We start from the raw sequence: 24,920 nt of genomic DNA, 5'->3' as shown, positions 1-24,920 counted from the left end.
TACTGGGGGAATTCAGATGGATTCACTTCACTGTATGATGGGATCTCATTCAAGAGTAAGAGCCTGCACACAGAACATGTGTAGGATCTTAACTATGGTATTTACATGTATTTTATTTCTCTCACTTCAGTGACTATTTCGACAAGTACCTTCTTTGATGGCTTACTGGTAACTGGGCTCTACACATCTACCAGTGTTCAGGCTTCCCAGAGTGTTGGTGGTTCCAGTGCTTTTGGATTTGGTAAGTCTGATGCAATTTACCTTCTGCAACCCAGGGTAATGAGTACTTGGTTATACAAAGGACATCAGTAGCAACACAGTTACTGGAACAGGTTAATTTAGACTGAGTTATCAATAATACATGGAAGTCAGTGGGAGTCAATGAGATAAGGCAGTGGCAGCTTTTAGGCAGCTTTTATTTCTTCTTTTGCCACCTTCACCTTTGCTTAGCCCGGTATTAGTATGCTGAATAATATAAATTTTAAGAGAGAAAAGTCTGAGCAGATAAATTGTTTTAAACAACCATTCCTAAATTGTCTGACATTTTGTATAAAGTGAAGCATTTAGCCCAAAGCCTCTAAGTTTCTTGGGCTGAAAACCTGTTTCCTTTAAGCTTATGTCAACCTACTTTTCCATTCAGTTAATAGCATCATCCTTAAAACCAGAATGCTGGTCAAGATATTTTATACAACCAATTATTTACCATGTCCAAAAACCAGAATTGTAGTAAAAGGGATATGATAGGCTTTGCAAAATTATCATGTATTTCAGGTTCTGCTGTAGCCCTCAGCAGTAGCAGCTGTGCTAAGGACAAACATTTTTAAAATAATCCTTTCTAAATTTGTACAAGTAATTGACAGCTATACCCTCTGCAGTTTGTTATTTGGTAGCATTTTTTTATATCCTTACAAATAATAGTAAGAATTGCATTCCTTAAATGACCCTAACAAGCAATCTGTGGGGAAGGATCAAAAACAGGTACCAGTCATATGGGACACCAACTGCACTGCACTTGCAGTAGCATGTGTAAAGGCTAATTTGTCTGCTTGGGTCAGAATTCAGTACTTTCTTCATCATAACTTCTCATGGTACTTACTTTTGTTATAAAGCATGTAGAGCATGAGTGGTCTGGGCATTTGAGTGTCAGCCAGCAGGCATATATTAGCTTGTAAATGAAAGAATGTAACATAAATAGCACATTATTTAAACTGTACTGAGGGATAATTTGAGGAGGGCTTTGCTTCTGTGGCAAAGACCACAAATCAACCTCAGACTTTCTGCTCAGCCTTTCAAAGGGAAGAGCATGGTTGGCACAAGTATTTCATGCCTTGTACAAAAGGCACTGAAATATTCTCTTTTCTGAAAGAATTTGTACTGCTGTTTCTCTTTTCCCGCTGTACTATTTACAGAATGAATAGAACTTGATGGAGTAAGCAAGGCAGAAACAAATTATCAATGTGAAATTTCTGGGATGGTCAAGTTACTGGCAAGCTATTACCTTGCTGTAAAATAAGTGTTTGTGTCACATCAGTGGGAGATTATGGCAAACTCACTGGGCAAAATATACAGGTCATGTTTAATTACAACCAAGTATTCAAGAATAACAAGTCAAATTTTAAGAACCTAAATACCTCTGTGCATTTTCAAAGAATGTCTATATTTTTCGCTACATGTTAATCTAAATTTGTCGAATAAGGCTGTTCCAGCTCATGTTTTATTGAGACAGATGTTAAAGTAACATGTGATATATGACAGAAAAAACAACGTGGCCTTCTTTAACTTGCCAAAGGTCATCCTCTGGCTCTTGATGTGTTACTTTGACATTTTGTCACTGTAAGATAACCAATAATTAAACTGGTGACATGTGTGTTCTGTATGCAAAAGAAGCTCCAAGCCTACAGGCTGGAAAAATGCAACAGCCAAAGTGATGCAAAACCAGTCATGCAGAGTTGGAGCTACTTCATTTTTCTCATCAATACAAATTCTCAAATATCATGCCTGGAGATATCTGGTGCTCTGTCTTAAGCATGCCTCCATCTGTGTTAGAGGAAAAGTGCTGCCATCTCTGAATTTTTTTTTAACTTTCTGTGGGTAAACTGTAGGGTCAGTTGTGTTATAGTGTTAGTTAAAAATATTTCAAATAAAAGTCTCAATTTGCTGTTTTTCTTTGGTATTTCCCAAGCCTGTATATATATTGTAAAAAGATAAAAAAACAATCTAAATGTTTCATAACAGATGATGCTCTTATGCAGTGTCTTTGAAGTCACAGTAAAAAATAAACAGTGAAGGAAAAATGGCAATGGCTTTCAAATGCAATTTTATATGAATGCTCAATCTATGATGTACTGATGGCTTCCAGGACTAATAGCCATATAAACTTTTCCTATTTCTACTTTGCAGTGAGAGATGAGAACAGTGGCCTCTTCCAGAAAGCGTTTAGCATGTAAATTATACACTTTTAAAAATTATTTGGTAGTTTTAAAAAATAACAATATTTTTAAATCTACCATTTTCATTAGAAAAATAGAGCAGTCTCCACAGAATTTGATGTGTTGTTTAGTAAAATGGTAGGTGGGAGTGACATTGTTTTGCTTTCTGAAGAAAACATAAAGCACTTTCTCCAGAAACCCCGGATCCATCTGTTGTGTCATGATTTCCAATCAGCAAAGAAGCTGTTTCTCCTTTGAGGCAAGCGACTGTGATATTCAAGTTTAGCTTGCTGGAAATTATTATGTTTTTTTAATGTTGAGGACTAGTCAGGTTCAGAGACCTCAATTCAAAGATTTATGTGGTTTATCACAGATTAGATGGGGGAAGGGGGGGGGAAAGCTGTGCCTTTAAACCTGAAGATAGTAATATTCTGAAATTGGGTTGATAGTGGTTGCTTATGGTGCAGGGAAAAATATTTTTTCTCCCTTGCAATATTACCATTGAAATGCTCTTGTCTGTCTCACACAGGAGGTCACAGTAGATTATCATAATCTTCCAGACTGCCCAACAATTTGAAGTCTCCCTAACATACATGTATATCTCTTCTGTGCTATGAGCTACTGTGTTGTGACTACAATTATCTTTTACCAGTTTAGGAAGTTAGTTGATGGAGACACAATCATTGTCAGTTAAAACAGTTAACCATGTCAAGAAGCTTTGAAGAAACAATGATAAAACATTTTGATTCTTAGGGTTATGTTTTCTTTCTTCTTCAGTACCTATTATGTAGGCAAAGAAATAGTGGGATTGATTGATTCCCTCTGTGGGATTACACTGACATGAAGCTTTTTGAAATTTTTACTTGGGAAAACTTCTAATAATTTCTTGAGGAGAAATGTGTGAGGTTTTGGGTATAAAAGTTAATAGTGGTTTTGTCCCAGGCTGGGCCTTTTTCTGGATTCAGATTAATGTAAAACTAAAATCGCAAAGCTAGAATAAGAACTGTGATCAAACATAGATGTGTTGCAACTTCACTAAACCAAGCTGGGAGGATCTTTTATCAAAAAAATTGTCTTTAAAAGTAGCTTTTAAAAAAAATGTTTCTTTCTTCATTAGACCCCCTGATACAACAGATCCTCTCAGCTGCATCTCTTCGATGTCATTTCCACTCTCCTTGCCTGATCAGTGTGGTGTGTACATGGAAATGTTCCCACATCTTTCAGCATTGATGGCTGATGGGCAATCCCCCTCTTTGTCTCCTCCTTTTGCATGCCACACTGGTAGCCCTTAGTTTATTCACACCCTGTTTGTCTCTGGAGACACATTTTGGACTTCAGTGGGATCTCTTTAGCCATCAGTGCTTTTTTCTTTCTTCTGCTTTTGCTCTGAGGCTTCTTGTTAGTGTTTGGCCTTTTTTTGACTGCTTGGGTCATCTGGCTGTGCTCTGCGGTTTATCAGCCCACCAGACTAATCTCCCATACAGTCATTTAGGGGCCCTCACTGCTTATCTTAGTTCAAATACAAAAGACAAAAGTGAGAAGCAGGAGTACTAAAAAAAAAAAATTAGCTACTAATGTGGTTGTGGGTCTGATGGGAATGATTGCCTGCAAATGAGAGTAAGGATAAATGGTTTGGTGGGTGAGAGGGGAACCACTCTGCAGCTTGGCAGAGGCACGAAAATACCTCCTGGCTCTTCCAAAGCTGTGTGCTCTGGAAAGCAGGGAGCAGGGAGCAGGGTATCATTTCCACAATTACAGGAGAAGATTACAGCCTAATCCCTCAGCAGCGATAAGGAGCGCCATGAGCTGAGGACCCAAATCTGTCTCATTACACAGGATGATCCTGGTGACAGGCTGGCTGAGCAGACAGATGTGCTGGGCTGTGCACATCAAAGCTTGCCTTTGACCTGCCACTCACACTGCATCTCCACTCATCCCACTTCTTCCCAAGGCTTTCTGGCTCCCTGGTAACTTTTCAATGATAAATACATGACAAATTATATTTAAGTTTGGTGTAATTAGTTTCTTACAAACTACAGTGGGAAACATGAGCCTTTCTAGCTAAGCACCCCCAAAACCTTATTTTATGCAAAATCATAATGACTCTACTGATGTGTACCTTTTAGTAAATACGGAATTAACAAGTAATTTCATGATAACATTTATATATGCATTAACCTTCCAACCTGAATTGCAAAGGTCCTCTTGGAAGTCCATGGGTTCTATTGTAGTAGAGCCAGTGGACTCCAATTTCTGATTACACTGGAAAGTGTTGCCATAGGCCTAACTGGATAAAAGAATTTTTTTGTTTATTTTCTGTGTAGGTTTACACCTTACAACTAGTAATTTGCAATCTTTTAAAACAGATAACTCCATTCTGCTGTGAGGTCATAAACTGCTCATGAAATTTAGGTTTTGTTTAACTGCGTGGTCTTCTTTACAAGAAACTAGGAGGGTGATGTTACCTGGAAACATTTTAGTGCCTGAATTTGCATCCTTTAGAAAGCAAAAAATAGAAGACAAAAAATGATATTGCAGTCAGTTTTCTTTTGCAATTCTTTGTTTATATACCATGAAGATGATCATATATATTTTAAGTAATATATTGACTTTCTGGGATCTAAAAAAATTAATTGTTACAAATATTCTTTGAAATATAGTGAATAATACATTTCCTACAGGAAATCCTGAAAAATCAATCGCCAGATATAATGTAATGCTACCTAAATTATCTTATACTTTCTGCTTTTTACTATTCTATTGCCTTGCGACAGGATTAAAGCAGCCCTCACATAATCCTTCACTGGGTATTTTGGTTCCATATGTGATGGCATAGCCAACCAAAACTCCCTCTCAGTTTATAGAGGAAGGATAATTTTGATCTGGTTCTGTGTGTGTTGGGAACTGGGGAAGAGTGGTTTCCAGGTCTCATGTCCCTTTTCACTCTGAGCAGTCTTAGGGCAGGGTTGCTGTAGGTGGTGCTGCCTGGTTGCATCTCCAGAGGAAGAAGCAAAGAGGGTGCCTGGGTGGCTGAAGGACACCCAGTGTAATCCCCAAGGGGTTTACCATAACAATGCACCCCAACTCTGTCAGCACATGGGTCTGGACCATGCTTTGGAGCCATCCAAGGCTCCTCCTGATCCTGGATGGAGTTTGTGGTTTTGAGCTGTCAGAGGCTTGGTTTTGGCATCAGTTTATGCTCAAACACTGATGCTTCTGGGACAATGTTTTGCTTTCAGATTTTGACATATAAAGGAAAATATCCCACACATTGTGAGATGGAAAAAGGCCAACTGTTGCATATTCTTGTTAGGTGAGCCTATAAAATTGATCCCCCCTGCTCAGTCTGCCTCTCTGTGCTTGCTCACAGCTCTAAAAAGTAAGGAATAGTCGGTAAATGACAACTCTGAAAAAAAGTTTTCAGCTATGTACACGCTACTGATTTTGAAGTGCAGTTCTGTAACTTCCTGAAATTGCTGCAGATCCCTGGTTTACTTTGTGACAAGCCAAATGGGCTCCAGGACCCTCCCTTCACACCAGAGATATTTGCCAGAAACCAAACAGATGGTAAACTAGGAAGAAATGACCCTCGGCATTCTCATTAGAACAGTTGGGGAAATTTTAATAGGCCCCCGTTTGCCTTGTGCTGTATCTAATACCCTTTGAACTGCCACTTTTTTTTTTCCTCTTTTTTTTTTCTTTGTTACAAGTCAACTACTGCCATGTATATTTTAATAGGGATTATCAAATACAATTTGCCCAGAAGATGTAACAGCCCTCCGCTGCTAATTAGCAAAGTTTAAATAGTCACTGAGTTCTGGAATAATTGGAAAGAAACAGTGATTTTTCTGCCAATGTATAATTACCAATTAACAGCAAGATAAAATATCTGTATAGCAGTCATATCTTGAAGAATTTGTTAACAGTCAATTAAACAGTCAGTTGGTGCCAGACTGACATTGGTCAAGGAAGTTTACATTTGAATTTTAAGATACTTCCACCTACAAATGGTATGTGAGGAAACCATAATAATGATAAAACTTTCAAAGTCTCTATGTCATGATGTTTAATTACTACTTAATTGTCTTCATGGACAAAAGTTGAGCATTTCTGCTAATGATTGACTGTCATATGTGCCTCGTGGAAAGAGTTTTAGCTTTATTAATACAATATTTATTCATTATCGTGGCAAAGGCAGTAATTACCTGTGCTTGCCTGGCAAGGAACTGTCCCCCAGAACTGCTGAGAAAGAAAATTTCCCCTTGTAATTGGGTAAGGCAGACACCAGTGCCCCACCAATGCTCCACCAAGGTTGGAGGAACAAGCTAACTGGAGAGGGAGCCTACACAGAAAATACTTAAATACTTAAGAAAATTCCTAAAGTGGCCTAGTTTTAGTCCAGTTTCACCCAGTCCAGTCACCCTGAACACTTTCATCCTGTTCTTCAACTACTCTGGGACTTGTCAGGTTTGTCTAATTCCAGTCATGGCAGCAGCAGCAGCTCTTGGACATCAAAATCCAGTTTTTCTTAATCTGTTCAGAAGCTCTAAGTTAGTCTGCAATTTATTTCAAACATCTTTGTAGCATTATGAAGATGACATTAAAATACTTCAAGCTTTTAACCTTTTAAATATCCCTGTAGCTCCTGCTACCATTTATGTGGTGAAGGCTGAAAAGGAGAATGAACCTCCTTAGAGGTGTGGCACATGTGGCTTGTATTTGTGAGCTCTGAATAGTGGGTGCAGGTGAATGTTTAATTCTACAGGCAACACTTAAAGCTTTGCAGATGAGATCGGGGTGATGGTTGCACTGGAGACACAGAGGAGCATTTTCCATGTGCCACTGCTTATAAAGGGGCCCCTGGAGTTTTTAAGCTAGAAAATGCCTTTAGAAATACTTTCACACAGCCAAAACCAGAGTGCTAAATGAAGTGTTGGGGCCAATTTTGGTCCAATTTTGCAAGTACATTTATTCAGTACTGATTTTTTTTTCAGGTCTTAGATAAATCCATTTTTTTTTCCACTCAGTGACCAAAAAATGGTATGGGGAAAAGCTAGAAAATAATTGAATTTTAAAGTGATTTTTTCAATTGCATCTTAATTTTTTATAAAATGCATGTAGTTAAAAAAAATAATGTAAAAGTTTGTGATCTGATCAGTGTTTTCGCTATAACTCATACCTCTGAGAATGTTCCTGATTGCAGTAAGATAAGGATATACATTCAAAATATAATAAGACATTAAATATTAATTGTGACAGGTTGGTGATTTTTATTTATACTAATATTTATTGAAAGTAGTTTGACACACTTTTTGAACTGTGCAAATTGTAGATCCTTTTAATAATGGAAAATAATATATAAATAAGTACACACCTCCCCATCTATGTAGACATATGCATTTATTCCTCACTCTCCTTTTTTTAATCCTAATTTCAAGTACCATGTTCAACCAGTGCTCTCTGAGTGCTGTTAACAAGCATACTCCAAATTTTCATTTTTTGTAAAAAAGATGATGCCCACTGGAAAAGGGTCTGGGTGTGCTGGTCCGCAGTCAGTTGACCACGACCGGTGTGTGCCTGGCTGGCCAAGAAGGCCAATGGCATCTGGGCTTGTAAAAACAGCACTGTGGCCAGCTGCACCAGGGCAGTGATTGTCCCCATGTACTCTGCACTGGTGAGGCCGCATCTCAAAGTCTGTGTTCAATTTTGGGGCCCTCGTTGCAAGAAGGACACTGAGGTGCTGGAGCAAATCCAGAGAAGGGCAATGAAGCTGGCGGAGGGTCTGGAGCACAAGTCTGATGAGGGGAAGCTGGGGGTGTTCAGCCTGGAGAAAAGGAGGCTCAGGGATGTGACCGAATCACTCTCTACAGCTGCCCGGGAGGAGGGTGTGGGGAGGTGGGAGTCAGTCTCTTCTCCCAGGCAACAAATAACAGGAAAACGAGAAGTGGCTTCGAGTTGCACCAGGGGATGTTTAGATTGGGTATTAGGAAAACTTTCCTCACTGAAAAGGGTGGTTAGGCATTGAAAAAGTCTCCCCAGGAAAGTGGTGGATTTTCTATCCCTGGAAGTGTTCAAAAAATTATTAGATGTGTCACTTTGTGATATGGTTTGGTGGGCATATTAGTATTTGGTTAAAAGTGGGACTTGATTTTGAAGATGTTTTCTAACCGCAATGATTTTATGATTCTAAATCTTGCCTTAAAATCCATCTTCTGTGCTTTTTTAATGGGTAAATCACTCTTGTTTGCCTTTGATTAGAGAAATGTCAATGTAAGACTCAATTCTCTTTTGTTAGTGTTTTATTTTCTTAGCAATAACATTTGTCCTATTTGTTCACCAGCTAGACTGTGATCTCTAAAGCAAGGACTTTCTTCTTTATTATTCTGTACAGACATGCTGGCACAATACAGCCCAATCTTTACTGTTCATGACTGTTATTATAATACAGATAATAGTGCAGAAAAGTCAAGGAAAAATGAATTAAGCCTTCATTGATTGCACTAACAATAACAAAATACTTTCCTCACCAAAAGATGTTGTCATTGTGCTTTGAGAGCTACATTCAGTAAGATTGACAGGCTGGAGCTGCATGGTAACTTGTAGTAACAGAGGACTACCTTTATTAAAGTACGGGGAAAAGGCCATCATCTAGAGATTTTGGGCCATCTTAAAATTGTGTTCTCTGTGTGTGTATGCCTCAAGAATAGATCAAGCAATTGTTCCCGTGGCTGCATGAACTTCACACTGCCATTCGCGTTCCTGCCTGCATTGCTTCTTGTCCAGAGCCTGGTTCTGTGATGCCCCATTGTCATGTGGTGTGCTGTGTCAGTCAGTCAGAGCCCCTTCTCCTGACTTTCTGGTTGTGCCAGGCCTATTATTTTCCTTGCATTTTGTGTTTGTCAGGATGTGATAGCACATTCAAGCAAAACTTACTGAGCTCTTGGACTTCATCAATTAAGATGCATTGAAGCCTGTTGCAAATGGGAAATGGTATTGAAAATTGTTTTAGTCATAATTTTGAAGACAAGTTTGTAAACTAATTTCTGGCATATTATGACAAACAAATGTCATCAGACTGCTTCCCCCATATCTGCCAATTCGCCACATTTTGAAGTAGAGTTGGATATGTGTGGTGAAAAATCAGGCTTACAGGAAAATGGAGCCCTCTGTTAAATCCTGATCATCACCTGTCCTACCAGCTGAATTCACTGTTTGCTTTTCTCTTGTCAGTGTTGTGACTGATAATCATTTGTGTGTTTTCAGAGATGGTTCACAAGAAAAATCTGTTCCAAATCTGCTAAAGGGAGTATCCCAGTGTTTAAGAATATACCAGTGAAAGAAAATTGCTGTTTGTAGGGAGTGGTTGGTAGGTCTGCATCTTTATCGGGTGCTAAAATATGTGAACTAGAGAAGGAGGTTCCCAGGCTGATGCTGTCAGGGGGAGCAGGGCCAGCTCCTCTCTCTCCTGGGGCACAGGAGGGAAGGGCAGAGTGTCCCCTGAGCTGCTCCAGCTGAGCTGTCACCAGCACTGCTGGCAGGTGGAGAGAAGGGATTCTGCCTTTGCATGGAAAAGGTCTTACAGCTTGTGCCACAGTTAAAAGGGGTATTTGCTGATTACTAAGCTTAGAAAATATGGGATTAGTTTGAAGTGAAATTTGTAAAGTATCTAAATGCACCTGCTTGTAAGTGAGCATCACCTCACAGGAGCCTGTTAGTCCAGTCATTCTTGCTATAAAATCCCCAGGAAGAAAAATGCAGACCTTCACATGAAGTCCTTACTCTTTGGAGTAGAGTTCTGCAGTTCTGCTGTGCTGGATTTCATTACTAAATGAAGTCCATGATTCCAGGGTGGTCATGTCAGTCAGGGTGTGGCTTTGCACCTTACTTTTTAAAATTCTTGAAAGAGAGGGAGAAAAAAATGATGATTTTAAATTTCTTTAATAAAATACGTGTGTTAATACTTTAATAGTGCATCTGCTGCTTGAGTTTCATCGTTTTTGGTGACATAGTAGACTGTCATTTAAACACTGACTTTTGCTTCTGAAAAGAAAGAAAATATGTCTTTTAGGTCAAAACTATAACTTCAAGATATTGAAAACCTTAAGCAAGGATTTATTTTAATTTATCAAATGAGTCAATCTACTGTACTCCTTGCCTCATTTCAACCCTTAGGAAAAATAATGCAATTATTAAAATTGGTGGTTTGTAACCAAAGCAGTTGTTTCTTCATAAGGCTTAGCTTGAGCTGTTTGAGTGCTTGAAGGAAAACAATCTTTAAAAGAAATACAGTAGATACACAAGTAGTCAATGCAGGAAAGTAAAGATACTTTGCAGCTGTGTGAGAAGGTTGGATTTTTTTTCCCCAGATAGCATCAAATTAAATAGCTAAATGCTGAAAGATCTTGTGGTGTTTTGGGAAGATGTGACGTTGTTCAAAGCACTTTCACTGAGTTCTAGTTTATTTAAATAAAGCTATCTAAATAATTACTTGACAAGGCTCTTTTGGCAGTATTACAGCAAGTGATGAAACATTTTACATAGCAGTTTATTAATAAAGTCAGTATTTTTCTTCTCTATCACTCTGACATTTGCTTTATGTCTGTTTCTGGATAAACTACTGACACAAATATTTTGTGACACTGGAGTCATACTCCAGTCATATGCCATCACAGTCACCTTGACAGTCTCTGACATGCTGGAAGGATGACGTAATTATCAGAAGGCTGAATCAATAAATGCTGACAGCATTAGCTCTTATGATGAAGAATATGAACATTAACAAAATCTAGATTTAAAAAAATCTTTAAGAACTGTTTCATCCTGGAAGTTTTAATTTTTAGAAGGATGAAGTTTAAATTTTTAATTTTGATATGCATAGTGAATTTCCTGGAATATACCATCTGCTTGCTCAGCACAAGCATACATTAAGCTTATCATTTTCTCCCTGTAACTGTAATTTTGCTATTTTTAAATTCCATGATGAAGGTCTTGGTAGAGATCTCTCCTTGTTATCTACAGATTTAAATTTATCATTGAACATGTAATAACTAACATCACAGGCAGTAGTGACCACCCAGTAGTCATAATTCACTCAAACAAGCAGCTCTGTGATAACCTTTGCTTAAGGAGGGCAAAGATGTAATGAACTCTTTAAAAAACCTTCAGTCATATTCTGCCAAAATTTCAACCAAATAAACTGGAACATGCTTTAGCTGCAATTTTCCCTGAGACTATCGAAGAGATATGTGCTAGCTTCTGATGAAAGTTTGGGCAAAGATGTAGCATGGGTATGGAATTCAGATTTGCTCTGAAGAATTTATCAGATACATGTGATAATCTAAAGGAATTTTGCTTAACATGGGACAAATGTTTTTGTTCTCCATTTAAATATGCTGAGCAGGATATGTAAAATTCAGTAACATTCTCTGTCCTGGAAACTTTTATGAGGAATTTAGTTGCTGATTTTTTTTGGTTTTGTATTTAAACCCAGAAAATTTTTGGGTTTTCTTCTCTGCTTTACTCCTAGTTGGATCTCCTCAGCCAGTTTCTGAGCATCCTTCCATCAGAGACTTAATTTTTGCTGTGTATAGCTTAGGGACGTTGGCTGTCTAGCTCAGGCATTCACACACAACCATGCCTTCAGGTGCCCTGTTTTCCAAGGACTGATTGAAATGCAAAGTACTTCTGGAGATGCAATTTTATGATGTTCACTGCAGTTCATCCAGAGGAGTTTTGAAAGACATCTGTCATGTTCAGTTGTGGCAAGGCGTTGTGGTGAGCACTTTACACAAAAAAATCCCCTCTAGATTCAAGGAACTCTTAGGGGTGAGACAGATTGACTCATGGAGACTGAGAGACTTTGTAAACTAGAATATTTCACTACATTGGATTTTGACTTAATAGCACATGAAGCATTTTAAATTTAATTGATTGGGGTGTTCCCTGGAAACCTAGCTTTTAAGGTCTAAGCTCTCATCCTAAGAGATATATAAAGTTTGCTAAAAGTCTGCAATAGTCCATGAGAAAAAAGCTGTCTAATTCAAGAATGTTATGAGAATACTGAAAGTTTAATACAAAGAAGTTGGTGGCAGAGTATTTCTGGTCCAAAGTAGAGGGCTTCCCTCTGGTAAGTCTATAAGGTCTGGTTTAACCCTAAAGATCCAACTGCTCCTGCCATGGGCAGGGACACCTTCCGCTTGACCTAATTGCTCGAAGCCCCATCCAACCTGGCCACAGACATTTCCAGGGGTTGGGAAACCTGTTCCAGTGTCTCACCACTCTCACAGCAAAGAATTTCTCCCTATGTTAAATTTGAATCTACTCATCTTTGTCTTGTCATTACATGCTCTCGTAAAGATTTTCTCTCCATCTTTCTTGTAGGCTTCCTTCAGGTATTTGAAGGCCTCCATAAGAACTCTCTGGAGCCTTCTCTTCTCCAGGCTGAACAGTACCAATTTTCTCAGCATGACTTCACAGGAGAAGTGTCCATCCCTCTGACCATTATTTGTGTCCCTCCTCAGGACTTGCTCCGACAGGTCCATGTCCTTCCTGTGCTGGGACCCCAGAGCTGGATGCAGCACTGCAGGTGGTGTTTCACCAGAGCAAAGGGGCACAATCTCCTCCCTCCCCTGGTGCCCACACTGTTGGGGTGGCAGCCCAGGACATGTTTGTCTTTCTGGGCTGCAAGTGCACATTGCTGGTCATGTCCAGCTTTCCTCCCTTCAGCCCCCCCTAGGGCTTCTTGGCAGGGTTGCTCTCCATCTGTTCGTCCCCCAGCCTGTACTGACACTGAAGGTTGATTAAAATTTTCAGTTAATATCCAAAGCATAAACTTAAAAATTGGTCAGAAGGAATGGACTATGGTGTTTGTCCATTAAGTAAAATGCTAAAAAACTTTGGATAAGAGCCCTTCCTGCCCCTTCCCCACAGAGGAGTTAAGGTCAGCCTACAGCTGGTTAGTTTTCTTTGGCTGGTGACACATGGAGACTTAAAGTCCTAAAGTGGACACATGTCCCATACCATGGGCTGGCTGACCTCCAGGCTCTGTGAGGAGCCAAGACCCCTCACTCATGCACAGGCACGTCTGCATTGTCTGTGCCTGGGGCTGAGTCCCACTCTGGCTTTTCTCCTTCAGACTCAGGGTATTGTCTGCTTTTGGTAACAAACACAGTTCGGCTTTGGGAACAGCTAAAGTGCAGTGCAGCTATGGTGTCCTTTAAACATAGCTTTGAAATTACATGGAACAACTTTTTTATTTAAAAAGTATTTGAGTGAAATTGTATTTAATGTCACCCTTTTGGCACAGGGTGAGAAAAAGGAGGAAAGGTTACTGTTAACACAATCTGGTTTTATGCTGGCTGTGGAATTTGTGCGTTTGCAAACCCTCTGAAGTACTTTCTAAAAGCTGGTGTAGAAGAGTCTCGCCAGGACAAGTGGCTTTTCATGCATTGTTTTATTGACTCACATTTGATGGTTTCTCACATGTATTTAAGGGCTGAATTCCAGTCTCGGGGGAATGATTCAGAAAGCATTTAATTTTGAACTGAATTCATTTGCAATTTCCAACAGAGGCATCTGCTGACCAGTTGTGAGAGGGTCTTAGTTCTTCAGCACTACCAATTGTAATCCTGTGGCATGCTTTATTTTGAGTCTGCTGTGCTTATGTTAGGTCCTTTATTATAAATGAAATATAAATATCTTCAAAAGCAATGCCAATAATTTTCAGAATCCCACCCAATTATGAAAACATGTTTACAACTCACTCAAGTAGTGCTCACTTTCATGAATCATAGTCTAATAAAAATAAGATCCTGTTTTGTGTTTATTTTCATTGTCATTTTTAATTGAAAAAAAATTCCTCCTTGTTTTACTAGTAAAGGAAAATGTATTATATTCCTACTACTATATTTGTCACCGCCATCCCCCCCGCCCCGAAGAAAAAAAGCAAACCATCTCGTACTTGTACCAGAGGGAAAAAAAACCCCCATGAACTCTGGAGTGGTTAAAAATGGGGTATAGTCAAGTGGATATTTTCAGTGGAAATAATCACAGATATAGTTTTATGGATTGCCACATGAACAAGAAACCTTGCTCGTGTGAATAATAATTATTATTATTAATATATTATTATTATTGCTGTTAAATTAAAACTGAATTCATTAAACTTAGCAATAATTCTAAATATGAGGGAACTTGCACTTTAAATCCCCATCCATTTTCTTTGCAGTTTGTTTCTTTGTTTGGTTGGGTTTTTTTAAATGCAGTCCTACAGCTTTCAGAATAACAAAGTGAGAAGCTGTCAATCTAATTAGAGCAGGCATTCAAGAAGTAGTAGGAAGATATAAGTAGTTTAAAAATTATTCTAATGCAAGGGAAAATAGCTTAGAGTCTTCATAAGAAGATTTTGTATTTTTGTGCCCTGAAGACAAATAAAAAAACTCAAGGGTTTCACAAAACCAGTGTAATGAAATGACCTTTTATGATAAACAGAAGCAGTTTGGAAAAAAATGCATGGCCATACCATAGCTAGATTGCTATTAAAGTACTGCTTCATCACTCTATATGCAACAAGAAAGGTACTTGCAGCAGGAGTTATTTAAACTAGGCAGACAACATTAAGCTGAACCACCGTTAGTCAATGCTAACCTGACCTTGTGGCTGAAGCCATGATTCCTACTCGTATAAAGTACAAGAGAAACAGTGAATATTCTTTTTATATCCAGGTAATTCTTATTTTTGGCAGCATGATCTAAATACTGCCTTTATGTATATGAACCTTGGTACAAGTCTGCTTAAAAATGCCATTTTCGGTGTAATTTGAGGCTTGCTTTGGAAAAAATAAATGAGTGATTAGTTTTTGAAAGTACATTTCTGGCATTAGCAGAAAACCTGGAAACAGGGCTGGCTTGTAGGTAGACATAATTTTCTATTTTTTAAGAGAAGGCAAGTTATTAAGATAACCTCAGGGCTTGGTCACAACTTAAGTACGATGTTGGTTTCAGCAGTTTGGGGTGGTTAGGCCGTTTTGGCACATGATCCCTGTTGTTCCAGGGAACCGTCCCCAGGAGGGATCCTTTCAGTTTGGTTCTGATCCCTGGTGCTGCAGGAGCTGTGACAATGAGGCTGTAGCTTGAATATGTGTGGATTTAAGCTCCATCTTAAAGCTGGTTACAGTTGTTTATCTCCTAAATTCTTATTGCAAAATTGTTTCAATGCTTCATTTGCCTAGTGATTAAAAAGATTCTAAATTAGAGTAAATTTATTCAAGTCCAGTTTCAACCCTTTGTTCTTATACCATGGTTGTCTTTTGGCTTAAACAGCTCCTTTACAACCCTGTGATATTTAGTGATAGCAGTCATCCTCTCTCTAAACAAGCTCTTTCTGTCTCCTTTTGTGACATATTTTACATTCTTCTCATCATCCTAGCAGTCCTTCTCTGCAGCTGCTCCAGCCTAAGTTAATCTTTTTTGAACACAAGCGTTCATAATTACACACAATAATTGAAGTGATGTCTTAGCAGTACTTTACCAGCACCGTACTAATACTTCCCCCATCGTTACTAGAAATAATTGAGCTGATGAATTCTAGGGCAGTGTTTGTCTTTTTTCACAGTGGTAGCTTATTGTCAAACAGTGATTGACTAATATGAACTGAGCTCTCTCCTCCTCAGTAATTTCTAGCTTATAGCTGCAAGTATTCTTGTCATTATCTAAAGTGCATGACCTTACATGTTTTACAAGAAGTAAAGAATCCACTTTGTGTATTTCTTTTCCCAGTCATTAATCATACTCTGTTTAAAAGTGTGCCTAATTTCTAATTTTAATGTTTCTCCTTTGAACTTCCAAGAGCTGTTTCTTGCTGTGTCTTTAGCAGTGTATCTAAAAGTCCTTTATTAGGGGATATTTTATTTATGTTAGGGTAACTTATCTACTGAAATTAAGTAACTTTTAAGTTTTGACAAATAATTTAGAACCTAAAGATATTGAACACTGAGTTTTTGATGTAAGGAATAATTTTTATATCTAAGCAGAAGGTATAAGGCAGATTAGCATTTTTTTTTCCCCAGACTTTGGCAATCTTCAGCTTCCTTCTAAAATTGTGAACCCCAGAAATGTGTGTTCTTGTACCCACTGTTCATAGAATTATAGAATGGTTTGGATTGGAAGCAACCTTAAAGATCAGCTGGTTCCAAACTCCTGCCATGTGCAGGGGTATCTTCCACTAGACGAGGTTGTTCAAAGCCCATCCATGGTCTTTTGAACCCTTTGAGGGATGGGGCAGCCACAGCTTCTCTGGACAGCCTGTTTCAGTTCCTCACCACCCTCCCAGCAAAGAATTTCTTCCTAATATCTGCTTGAAACCTACTCGCTTTCTGTTTGATGCCATTCCCCCTTGTCCCATCACTGCATGTCCTTGTGAAAAAATTCCTCTCAGTCTCTCTGTAGGCCCCTGTAGGGTTTTGGAAGGCCACTATAAGCTCTCCCTGGAGCCTCTTCTCCAGGCTAAACAATTCTAATTGTGTTTCATGCCTCTAATTAATCATTTTTGTGGCACTCCTCTGGACTCACTCCAGCAGGTCCATGTTCTTCTTTTGTTGTGAGCCCCAGATCTGGATTCAGCACAGCAGGTGGGGTCTCACCAGAGTGGAACAGAGGGGCAGAATCCTTCCCTTGGTGTGCTGCCCACATTCCTTTTGATGCAGCCCAGGATATGTTTGGCTTTCCGGGCTGCAAGTGCACATTTCTGGGTCATGTTCAACCTCTCATCCAGCAGCATCCCCAAGTCTTTCTCCTCAGGGAGAGACTTCCTGCTCTCAATCCGTTCTCTGCCCAGCCCGTGTTTGTGCTTGGAATTGCTCCGATGCTGGTGCAGGACCTTGCACTTGATCTTGTTGAATTGAACTTCATGAGCAACTTCATCCTCCAGTTTCCTTAGGACCCCTGGACGCATTTCATCACGTCCCATAGACTTGTGCACTTCCAGGTTCCCTAGAAGGTCTTTAACCTCACTTTCTCCTGCAGCAGGTGGATCTTTGTTCTGCCAATTCCTGACTTTGCCTCCTGCCACTTAGTGGCTGGAGCACTTGCTAATGAAGACCAAGGCTGTGGCACCAGGTGTGGCCTTAGGTGAAGTCTCTTCTTCGTGCAGGTCCTTGTTCTTGGAAGATTCCTTGTTCCTACAGGACTGGGGTGAGGGGGATTGTTTTTCGGCTTTTAAGGTTGGTTCAGTTTATCAAACACTCTCTTTACCATATTCCATGTGACTAACCTGACTCACAATTTGTTCCCTCCTGGCCAATGTTCATGTTACTAAAAAGTGTCACAGTTGGTGATTTCAAATCTTCCATATTTCTGATGAAAATGCTGACTAACATTTCATGACAATACTCATGAAAGTGCTATTTAGTGATGATTTATAAGGGACAACTGGCCTAAGTGATTCAAGTGCTTAATGCCATAAATGCATGTTTTGTTATTGTTTGGGACCTCTTTTGAATATAGGGATATTGTGTTTCTAATTAAATTGCCTCAGGAAAGACTAAAAGTGGTATTCTGAAATTAAATGAATCAAAGTTGAAAATTAAGATAAAAGTTCAAGAATATTCTGGATACAAAAGTATTATTTCAGAGGAAACAGATTCTATTATTTTTGTGCTCTGCTAATTAGCAATGGAGAATAGTAATTATTATGTGGAAGTCCATCAGTTAAACAAGAATTCACTTGATTAATACATGCAGAATAATACATGTTAGTCAAATACTGTTTTCCTCTGAGATCCCATTAAAAAACTTGATCAAAGTTTAATTACAACAAAGGCCAGTTATGTTTAGATGACACTGAAAACAACAGGCCTTTCAAATAATGGGGATGACACAAAGAAAATCAACAATTGTCATGAGATAAACAGGAATTCTGCAAGTTTCAGCCAAATGGCTGAACAACATAGGGAAAGGTGCTCTTTTGGTGACAGCACATTGTAATTAATTTTTCATTCTTTGTGGGTCATTTTGTTTCCAGAAGTCACCTGAGGATTTGAAAGGTTTGTACAGAAGCTCTTGGATTTTGTGAGGGTATCATTCTGAGAAAATTGATGACAGCAAAAATTCCGACCAATATATGCTGGGTTTTGTGAACCCTGGTGGTTTGCCTAGGAATTAGCTGTTTGATATTTACTTAGCTCCATTTCTTCTCAAGAAGGAAGGAGAAGATAGCTCTTTACTGCAGTCCTGTCATGAGAACTGTCATTTGAAAGCTACTTGAGGAAAGAGATGGAAGGGATGGGTTGCAGAGAAAATCCAAACAGGGATATTTGAGGTCTGCAGTGTGGAAGCAGAGTAGAAAGAATGGGATGGTGGAGCGGTTGAGGGGAAAGGATGTTTGCTGAAGCAATGGGAGTGAGGGAGAAGTAAGCATGAGACCAGAGTAATTACCTGTTCAAATGAAACTGTTTAACTCAAAGTGTGAAAAATTAACCCAAGAACTCAGATGATGAGTTTGGTTTGAGTTTTTACGAAGTGCATAAAAATTTTGTAAGTCAGCCTTCAATTCACAGTCAACACTCCTGGAATGTACTGCAATATATGGCATAGCTGCATTTTTTAATTGAATGTAACACAATTCATTGGTGACCCTTCAGGAAGGAGTGAAGAATAGGATGCTCTTGCTTTGAGTAGTTATGAGGAAGAACTGCATGACCACACACATTAGAGCTCAGTAAAGCTCCATAGGAAAAGTATAAGCCTCAAAGCAAAAGTACTGCTATTCCTGCTTATACCATCTGACCAAAGAAAAGGCTTTCCTTCAGGAAATATCCTCCAGACAGAAGCTCTAAAATAAGATTTTCTATGATATACTGGATTTTGAGATGTATTTTATGCACAAAAAATAAGTACTGATGGAACAACAGGAGCTCCAGGAAGGAAGCTGTGATCAAACTGGTATATTCTCTAGCAGAGATCCAATTCTAACAGGATAAAGATATCTGATACTGTACTAGCTGATTCATTTTTCCTGTAAGAAGACCTATACTGATGTGGAGCACACTTATATCTACAACCATACCTGTACAGATGTGGTCGTTTAGCTATTACTTTCTTGTCCAAATGCTCTGAGGCATTTTAGGCTCAGCTTTGAATATAGCCATACATTCATTTTTTATGAATAAAACATCACATTAAAACGATCCCCTTTAGCAGGAAAAGATTTGTCTTCAAGGTTATTTTCAAATTTTCTGTACTAATATAACATCTTTTGTTACCTTCACGATTTCAAAGCACACCAGAGAGCACCAAAACCAACCTGCCTCACCCACTACTGTTCAGAGATCTATCATGGCCTCTCTTCAATTCTGACTTTTTGTTATTAATGTTCTTCTTTGACTGATTTTCCAGTAAATCTTACTTTTTTCCCACTTTGAAAGTAAATTGAATTTACTGAGGCAGTTATCCCTAATGGCATGTTTCTCCTGAGGTAATCCACACGTTACATGTCTTTGAAAATTCCCATTTACACAGAGTGAGTAGAATTAGTTATAAAAAGATTTAAAAATTCTGAATGCCACATCTGCAGTGAATATTGGGAATTTGTTTCAGCTCACAAGCTGCTATCTCTACCAAGAGTCCTTTTTTTTGATTGTACAATGAATGGTGCCTGCTAGCAAGAAAAAGATTTCTTCCCTTCATTTTCTTGGAAATAGTTGTATTGTAGGGCTGACTATGGGGATCACAATCTTTTTGTTGCATATATTAAGTTTTTGCTCTCTTTAATGCTTATTTTCAAGGAATTCTTGAAAACTGAATGGGATGTTAAGTTATAGGTAGCTTTCTGTGGAGCCCGTCACAAACACCCATCTCTCTGTATTGTTTATAAAAGGACTGTAAGCATTCCCTGTGTGAGGACTGCCTCATTATGCATCTAAAGTTCAAGTGGTCTGGACCCTTCCTGTGGGAGTTATCAGGGGCTCAAGTGTTTACTCAGTTTATAATATAAGTTTTGCAATTTTATATATTCTTATCGGTAGCTGATATAAACTGAAATTAGCTGAAGGCTGATTTGGAGCTCCTCACAGGAGACTAATTATTCAGAAAAGTGATTTCAGCATGACCAAACTTTACTATCTTAAGATAGCTAGTTCAAGTGGTATAAGTTGTTGATATGGGTTGGACAGATCTGTGCTTATGTTGTGCAGTGTGAGGGTCTGTGTATTGGTGTGTGATAAAATGCTTTATTTCTTTAATTTGCTATTTTAAAGGATCTCTTAAATGTAACATTTAAGAATGAACAGGCAAAAAGAAGAATTCAAAATCCAGAAGACCATACATACTGCATGTTTTTGGTCTTTCCATCATCACTATGTCTCTATGGCTATCTATTTGAAGCTTAGATGTCATTTCCAAAGGGCTATCTGTACTTCCTACTACACTGCATAGATCCATGTAAGGAATAATAAAAATGTATGTATCACCCCAGAAAAACAGTACACCCTTATAGACAGTGTTTGCAGCCCTGAAGCTTTTGACATATTTTCAGGACAACCTGCAGCTCCAGTTGTGCAGTTCTCGTATTTCAAAGCACTGAAATGAATAATTGGTGGAAAACTAGTTATGGAAGTTATTTCAAAGTGAAGTATGGTGATTTGTTTAGATAAATTGCAAAATAAAGACCAAGCAGTGTTAGAAGTGCAGAGAACATCAATTCATCACAGCAACAGTTAGTGATCACAAATGTTCTACTATAAATATTTTTGGGGGAAGCGGGACACAGGCATTCCCCACTCCTCCACGACTTTGTGAACTTGTAGACAGACAAGAAGCTTCTTCCCCAGTTGGCCACCATGGTGTTGTCTTCAGCCTCCCTCTGGAATAGCCCTGTCACCCTTTGGATTCACTTGTATGACATGGCTTCAATCTACCCAAGAAGCAGTCTAAGCAATACAATATCCTTCCTCAATGATGATTTGGACATTGCACTAAATAATGCTCTGTTAGTCAGCTTTAGGATGCCACAGTCTTCCAGATCAAACTATTTGCCATATTTGGTCCATAGTTGTAGATCAATTGGAAACTCCCTAGTCTATGCAGATTGGGTAAGTATTTATTTACCAGAAATATACTTTTAAATACTATTTTATCAGTGAGCAACAGGATCCAGAAGCACTATCTCCATTCATAAATCAATAGATGCCTTCCAGGAAAATCAGTGCCAGGTTAGAGAACAAGGAGATGTGGAAAAGGACTGATATTTGTGAGAGCTGATGTTACAGTGTGAAACAGCAAAGTTACAATTGTAGAGTTTCTGGCAGTCCCAGAAGAAAACACTTCAATTAACATGCGTGGTAGAGCTGAGATTATTGTAAATTAGGAGACCTTCGCATTTTCCGGACTGCTAATCTGCCTTGAACAAGAAAAAATGTATTTGAGACCTTGAGATGTAGAATCAAAATTCTCCCTGAGTGAAACACACCTTTTTCATTGCAAAACAATAATGAAGGGGAGAACTTCCCAGTAGAGCTGCAGCTCTTCAAGGTATTTTTCTTTTTAAGGGCAGATTAGCACGTCAAAAAGCAGAGCCATGTTTTACCTTTACATTTTTAGCCTTCTCGTTATACATTAATGGGACTGCAGCTCTCTAGTGTAAGTCCCTTGGGTGTTATTTTGACTTAGCTTTTTTTTTAAACCCTTTTTAAATCCACAGTAAAATCTTGGAACATTTATCCTACTACAGCCACAGTGGGGGGCATCAGCTGTGAGAGGCAAGCTTTCAGCTGTGTTCATTCATGGAACTGAAGCAAGCAAGGTCTAAGATTAAATTCAAGCATCTAGCTGATGCAGTAGGAGCACCTGGGATGCTCGGTTCACACTCACACCCCACATCTGGAGTCCAAATATTTTTTCCATTCCCGTCCCAAATTCTAAAAGGCAAACTCAGACCTTCTTACACATGATCTTTAGTTTGGTGGTGTCCTCATATTTCCATAGGTCTGGATAAAGCTTTCTTCTTTTCAGCAAAACCATGAGTTGATTTGGAAGTCATGTGTTAGAGGGCTCCTGCACCCCATTTCTCTAGGACACTTAATTTTCATGCACATTGTTACATTGGCTGCTGTCACATGAACCTTGAATGGGCTCCAGATGTCAATATTGTGTTCTGTTTTAATTTTGTTTTCCATAAGAGCATAGAACCCCAAGAACAGCAAGGGGCTGCAGCTCCACCATGTGTGTGGAGCAGTGAGTGCCATTCTGGGGGCACAGCCCTGCCTCTGAGCCAACCCAACACCATCTTCATGGCAGCACCCCCAGGAATAAATTTTAAGTTCCTATATTGAACATGAAATGACTGCAGGAGATCAGCACTTACCATTTAGTCATAAAGTGCTCTTCTGAGGACACAGACTTCAATAACTGCACTCTTTTTTCCCAGGAGTTTCGGTTAACATTGACTGATAGTTTATAAGGGCGTTACTGTTCTTGGTAGCTTGCTTTTATTTGCCTTTCCTCTATCTGATCTGGAAGTGCTTTTGCATGTCGATGAATGATGATATTTTGTCTAGAAGTAAATTCCAGGCAAAGGAATGAAATGCAGGATTTCTTTCTTTGCATTCTTGTGACTCTTGACTGGCTGTCTGTGTTGTCAGAGAGAAACAAAACCGCAGTGTTACAATTTTCTGTCTATGATATGTATGTCTTAATATATACCATATGGCAGGGGGCAATGCATCAGATTTTTTTTTCAGGGGCGATTTTTTTTGTCACTTGAGTAAAAGGAGTAATGTGGGAATGAATTAGTAAAATAATTTACTCTCCTTCTGAGCTTGCTGGCTGTGGTTATTTTTGCTTCTTTTGGTGTGTAAAACTTTATATTTAGGTTTTGTTTACTGAAAATTTTTGATGCTGTCCTTGTTTGTTAGCTTGCAATGCCTTTTTGAAGGAATTTTCTTCTTACGGGTGCCATTCTGCCTTCAGGAGGCAGAAATTTAGCCTGCTGACTATGCTGTCCTTCCCTTTGTAATACTCTCAGCATTGTGATCCATTGCTGACCAGTGGGGGAGAGGCATTATGGAACTGCAAAGAATTGGATCATTGTACTAGTTAAGATAAACCAGGAGGCAAATTAAATTACTGCGCATTTTACAAGAGAAAGGGAACAACTGTCATACTTGCTGTTTGTTCCTGTAAATTGTAAAAAGAGATGTTAAAGATGCATAGAGAATTAAAGCAACTTTTTATGTGTTTGTAGAATTTTTTTTTTTTTTCCAAAAATACCACAGTAGTCTGCAAATCACAGTTGAAATTTCTGTTTTGGTGATGAAAGAGAGCATGAGTAGTGTGTATCAGGGAAATAGTTTGTTTTTCACACTCCAGTTTTACTGAACACCTGAATATCAAAACTCCTGCCTCTATTCCCCCTGTGCATTTCTCTGGTGACAGTGAGGTGAGACTGACTAAGATCACCCTGTTGGGGGTCAGTTGGGTGCTGGTGAGGGATGAGGGATGAGGTCTCAGCCAGGTTGGCTGTCCCTCTGGGCTCCCACATCCTGCTGCTGCTACACAGCACATAGAGCACACACTCACTCTCACAGGAATGCTTTAGCCCAGACCTAATGCCTTCTAAAAGCTATCAATGCTATAAAAGCTACCAATGTAATAGATTCGTGGTCTCAGAGGAGGAAAATCTGCCAGGTTTTTTTCCTAAGACATTAGAATATCCATGGAGCATACAGGTGGTGTACAGGACTGTGCTTCCTTCCACCACTAGTTTGATCTGGTGGATCACCAGAGATACTGGTGGATTTCAGCCAGCAGCATTGAATTTCAGCATATTTTCAAAAAAATAACTCCTGGAGATTGACAATTTTAATTGAAAGGCCTCCATTCAATCCATAATTCCACTTTTCCAGCCCCACTTCTCCCTTACCTCTCCCACCAACTTGGTCAGTGATTCCTCTGCTCTCTTCACCCCTTTGCAGAGGCTGAGAATGGCCATGGTGCCCATCATGCAACTTTCCGGTTCTAGTTTTTATATTTATGAATTCTGAGGAATTTGTAGCAAACCAGCAGTACTGTGTCACTGGTGTCGGTGCTGAAAAAAAGGCAAACATCTTGGCTCTTGTTCACAGTGTTATGGATGCTGTGACTACAAATGGCACATGTGTTAGCAGTTGGCCACATAAAAATGTATGAAGAAAAAACTACAGTGTCATTACCTCAGCTGTTTTTTCTCTCCCAGATGCATCTCTCCTGCCTGAGTGCCATCTTTCCAGAGCAGATAGGCTTTTGTCAGACCCAGCTGTCCCAAAAGTCTCGCAGAGACTGTGGGACTGGCTGTGCCACAGGTCATTTCAGTGTCCCAGCAAGGGCACCTCGGGCTGTAGGGGACCTTACATAGGTCACCCTGATGTAGGTATTGCTGAGGCTGCTGTAAGCCCAGCTGTGGGAAAGGGGATCATGAGACCTGGAGCACCTCTAGGACTGCTCCTCTGAATGGAAAAGTACC

The 24,920-nt window shown here is 39.2% G+C and overlaps 1 protein-coding gene across 1 annotated transcript in view; it reads left to right on the top strand.

Annotated features, from left to right (window-relative positions):
* Nucleotides 1-24,920, top strand: part of RELN (reelin) — a gene marked incomplete at its 5' end in the record, with an annotated part of 251,119 nt that overhangs the window by 20,095 nt on the left and 206,104 nt on the right. Inside the window, one exon of the mRNA XM_066184512.1 lies at nt 131-241. Within this exon, the coding sequence (XP_066040609.1) occupies nt 131-241 (111 nt within the window). The remainder of the gene's footprint in view (nt 1-130; nt 242-24,920) is intronic.

Source organism: Chamaea fasciata, unplaced genomic scaffold (genome assembly GCF_029207755.1).
Source record: "Chamaea fasciata isolate MVZ Bird 193981 ecotype frontalis unplaced genomic scaffold, bChaFas1.0.hap1 SCAF_5, whole genome shotgun sequence".
Lineage (NCBI taxonomy): Eukaryota > Metazoa > Chordata > Aves > Passeriformes > Sylviidae > Chamaea > Chamaea fasciata.
Note: the sequence above shows the minus strand (reverse complement) of the source record. Positions and strands in the feature narration are given on the sequence as shown.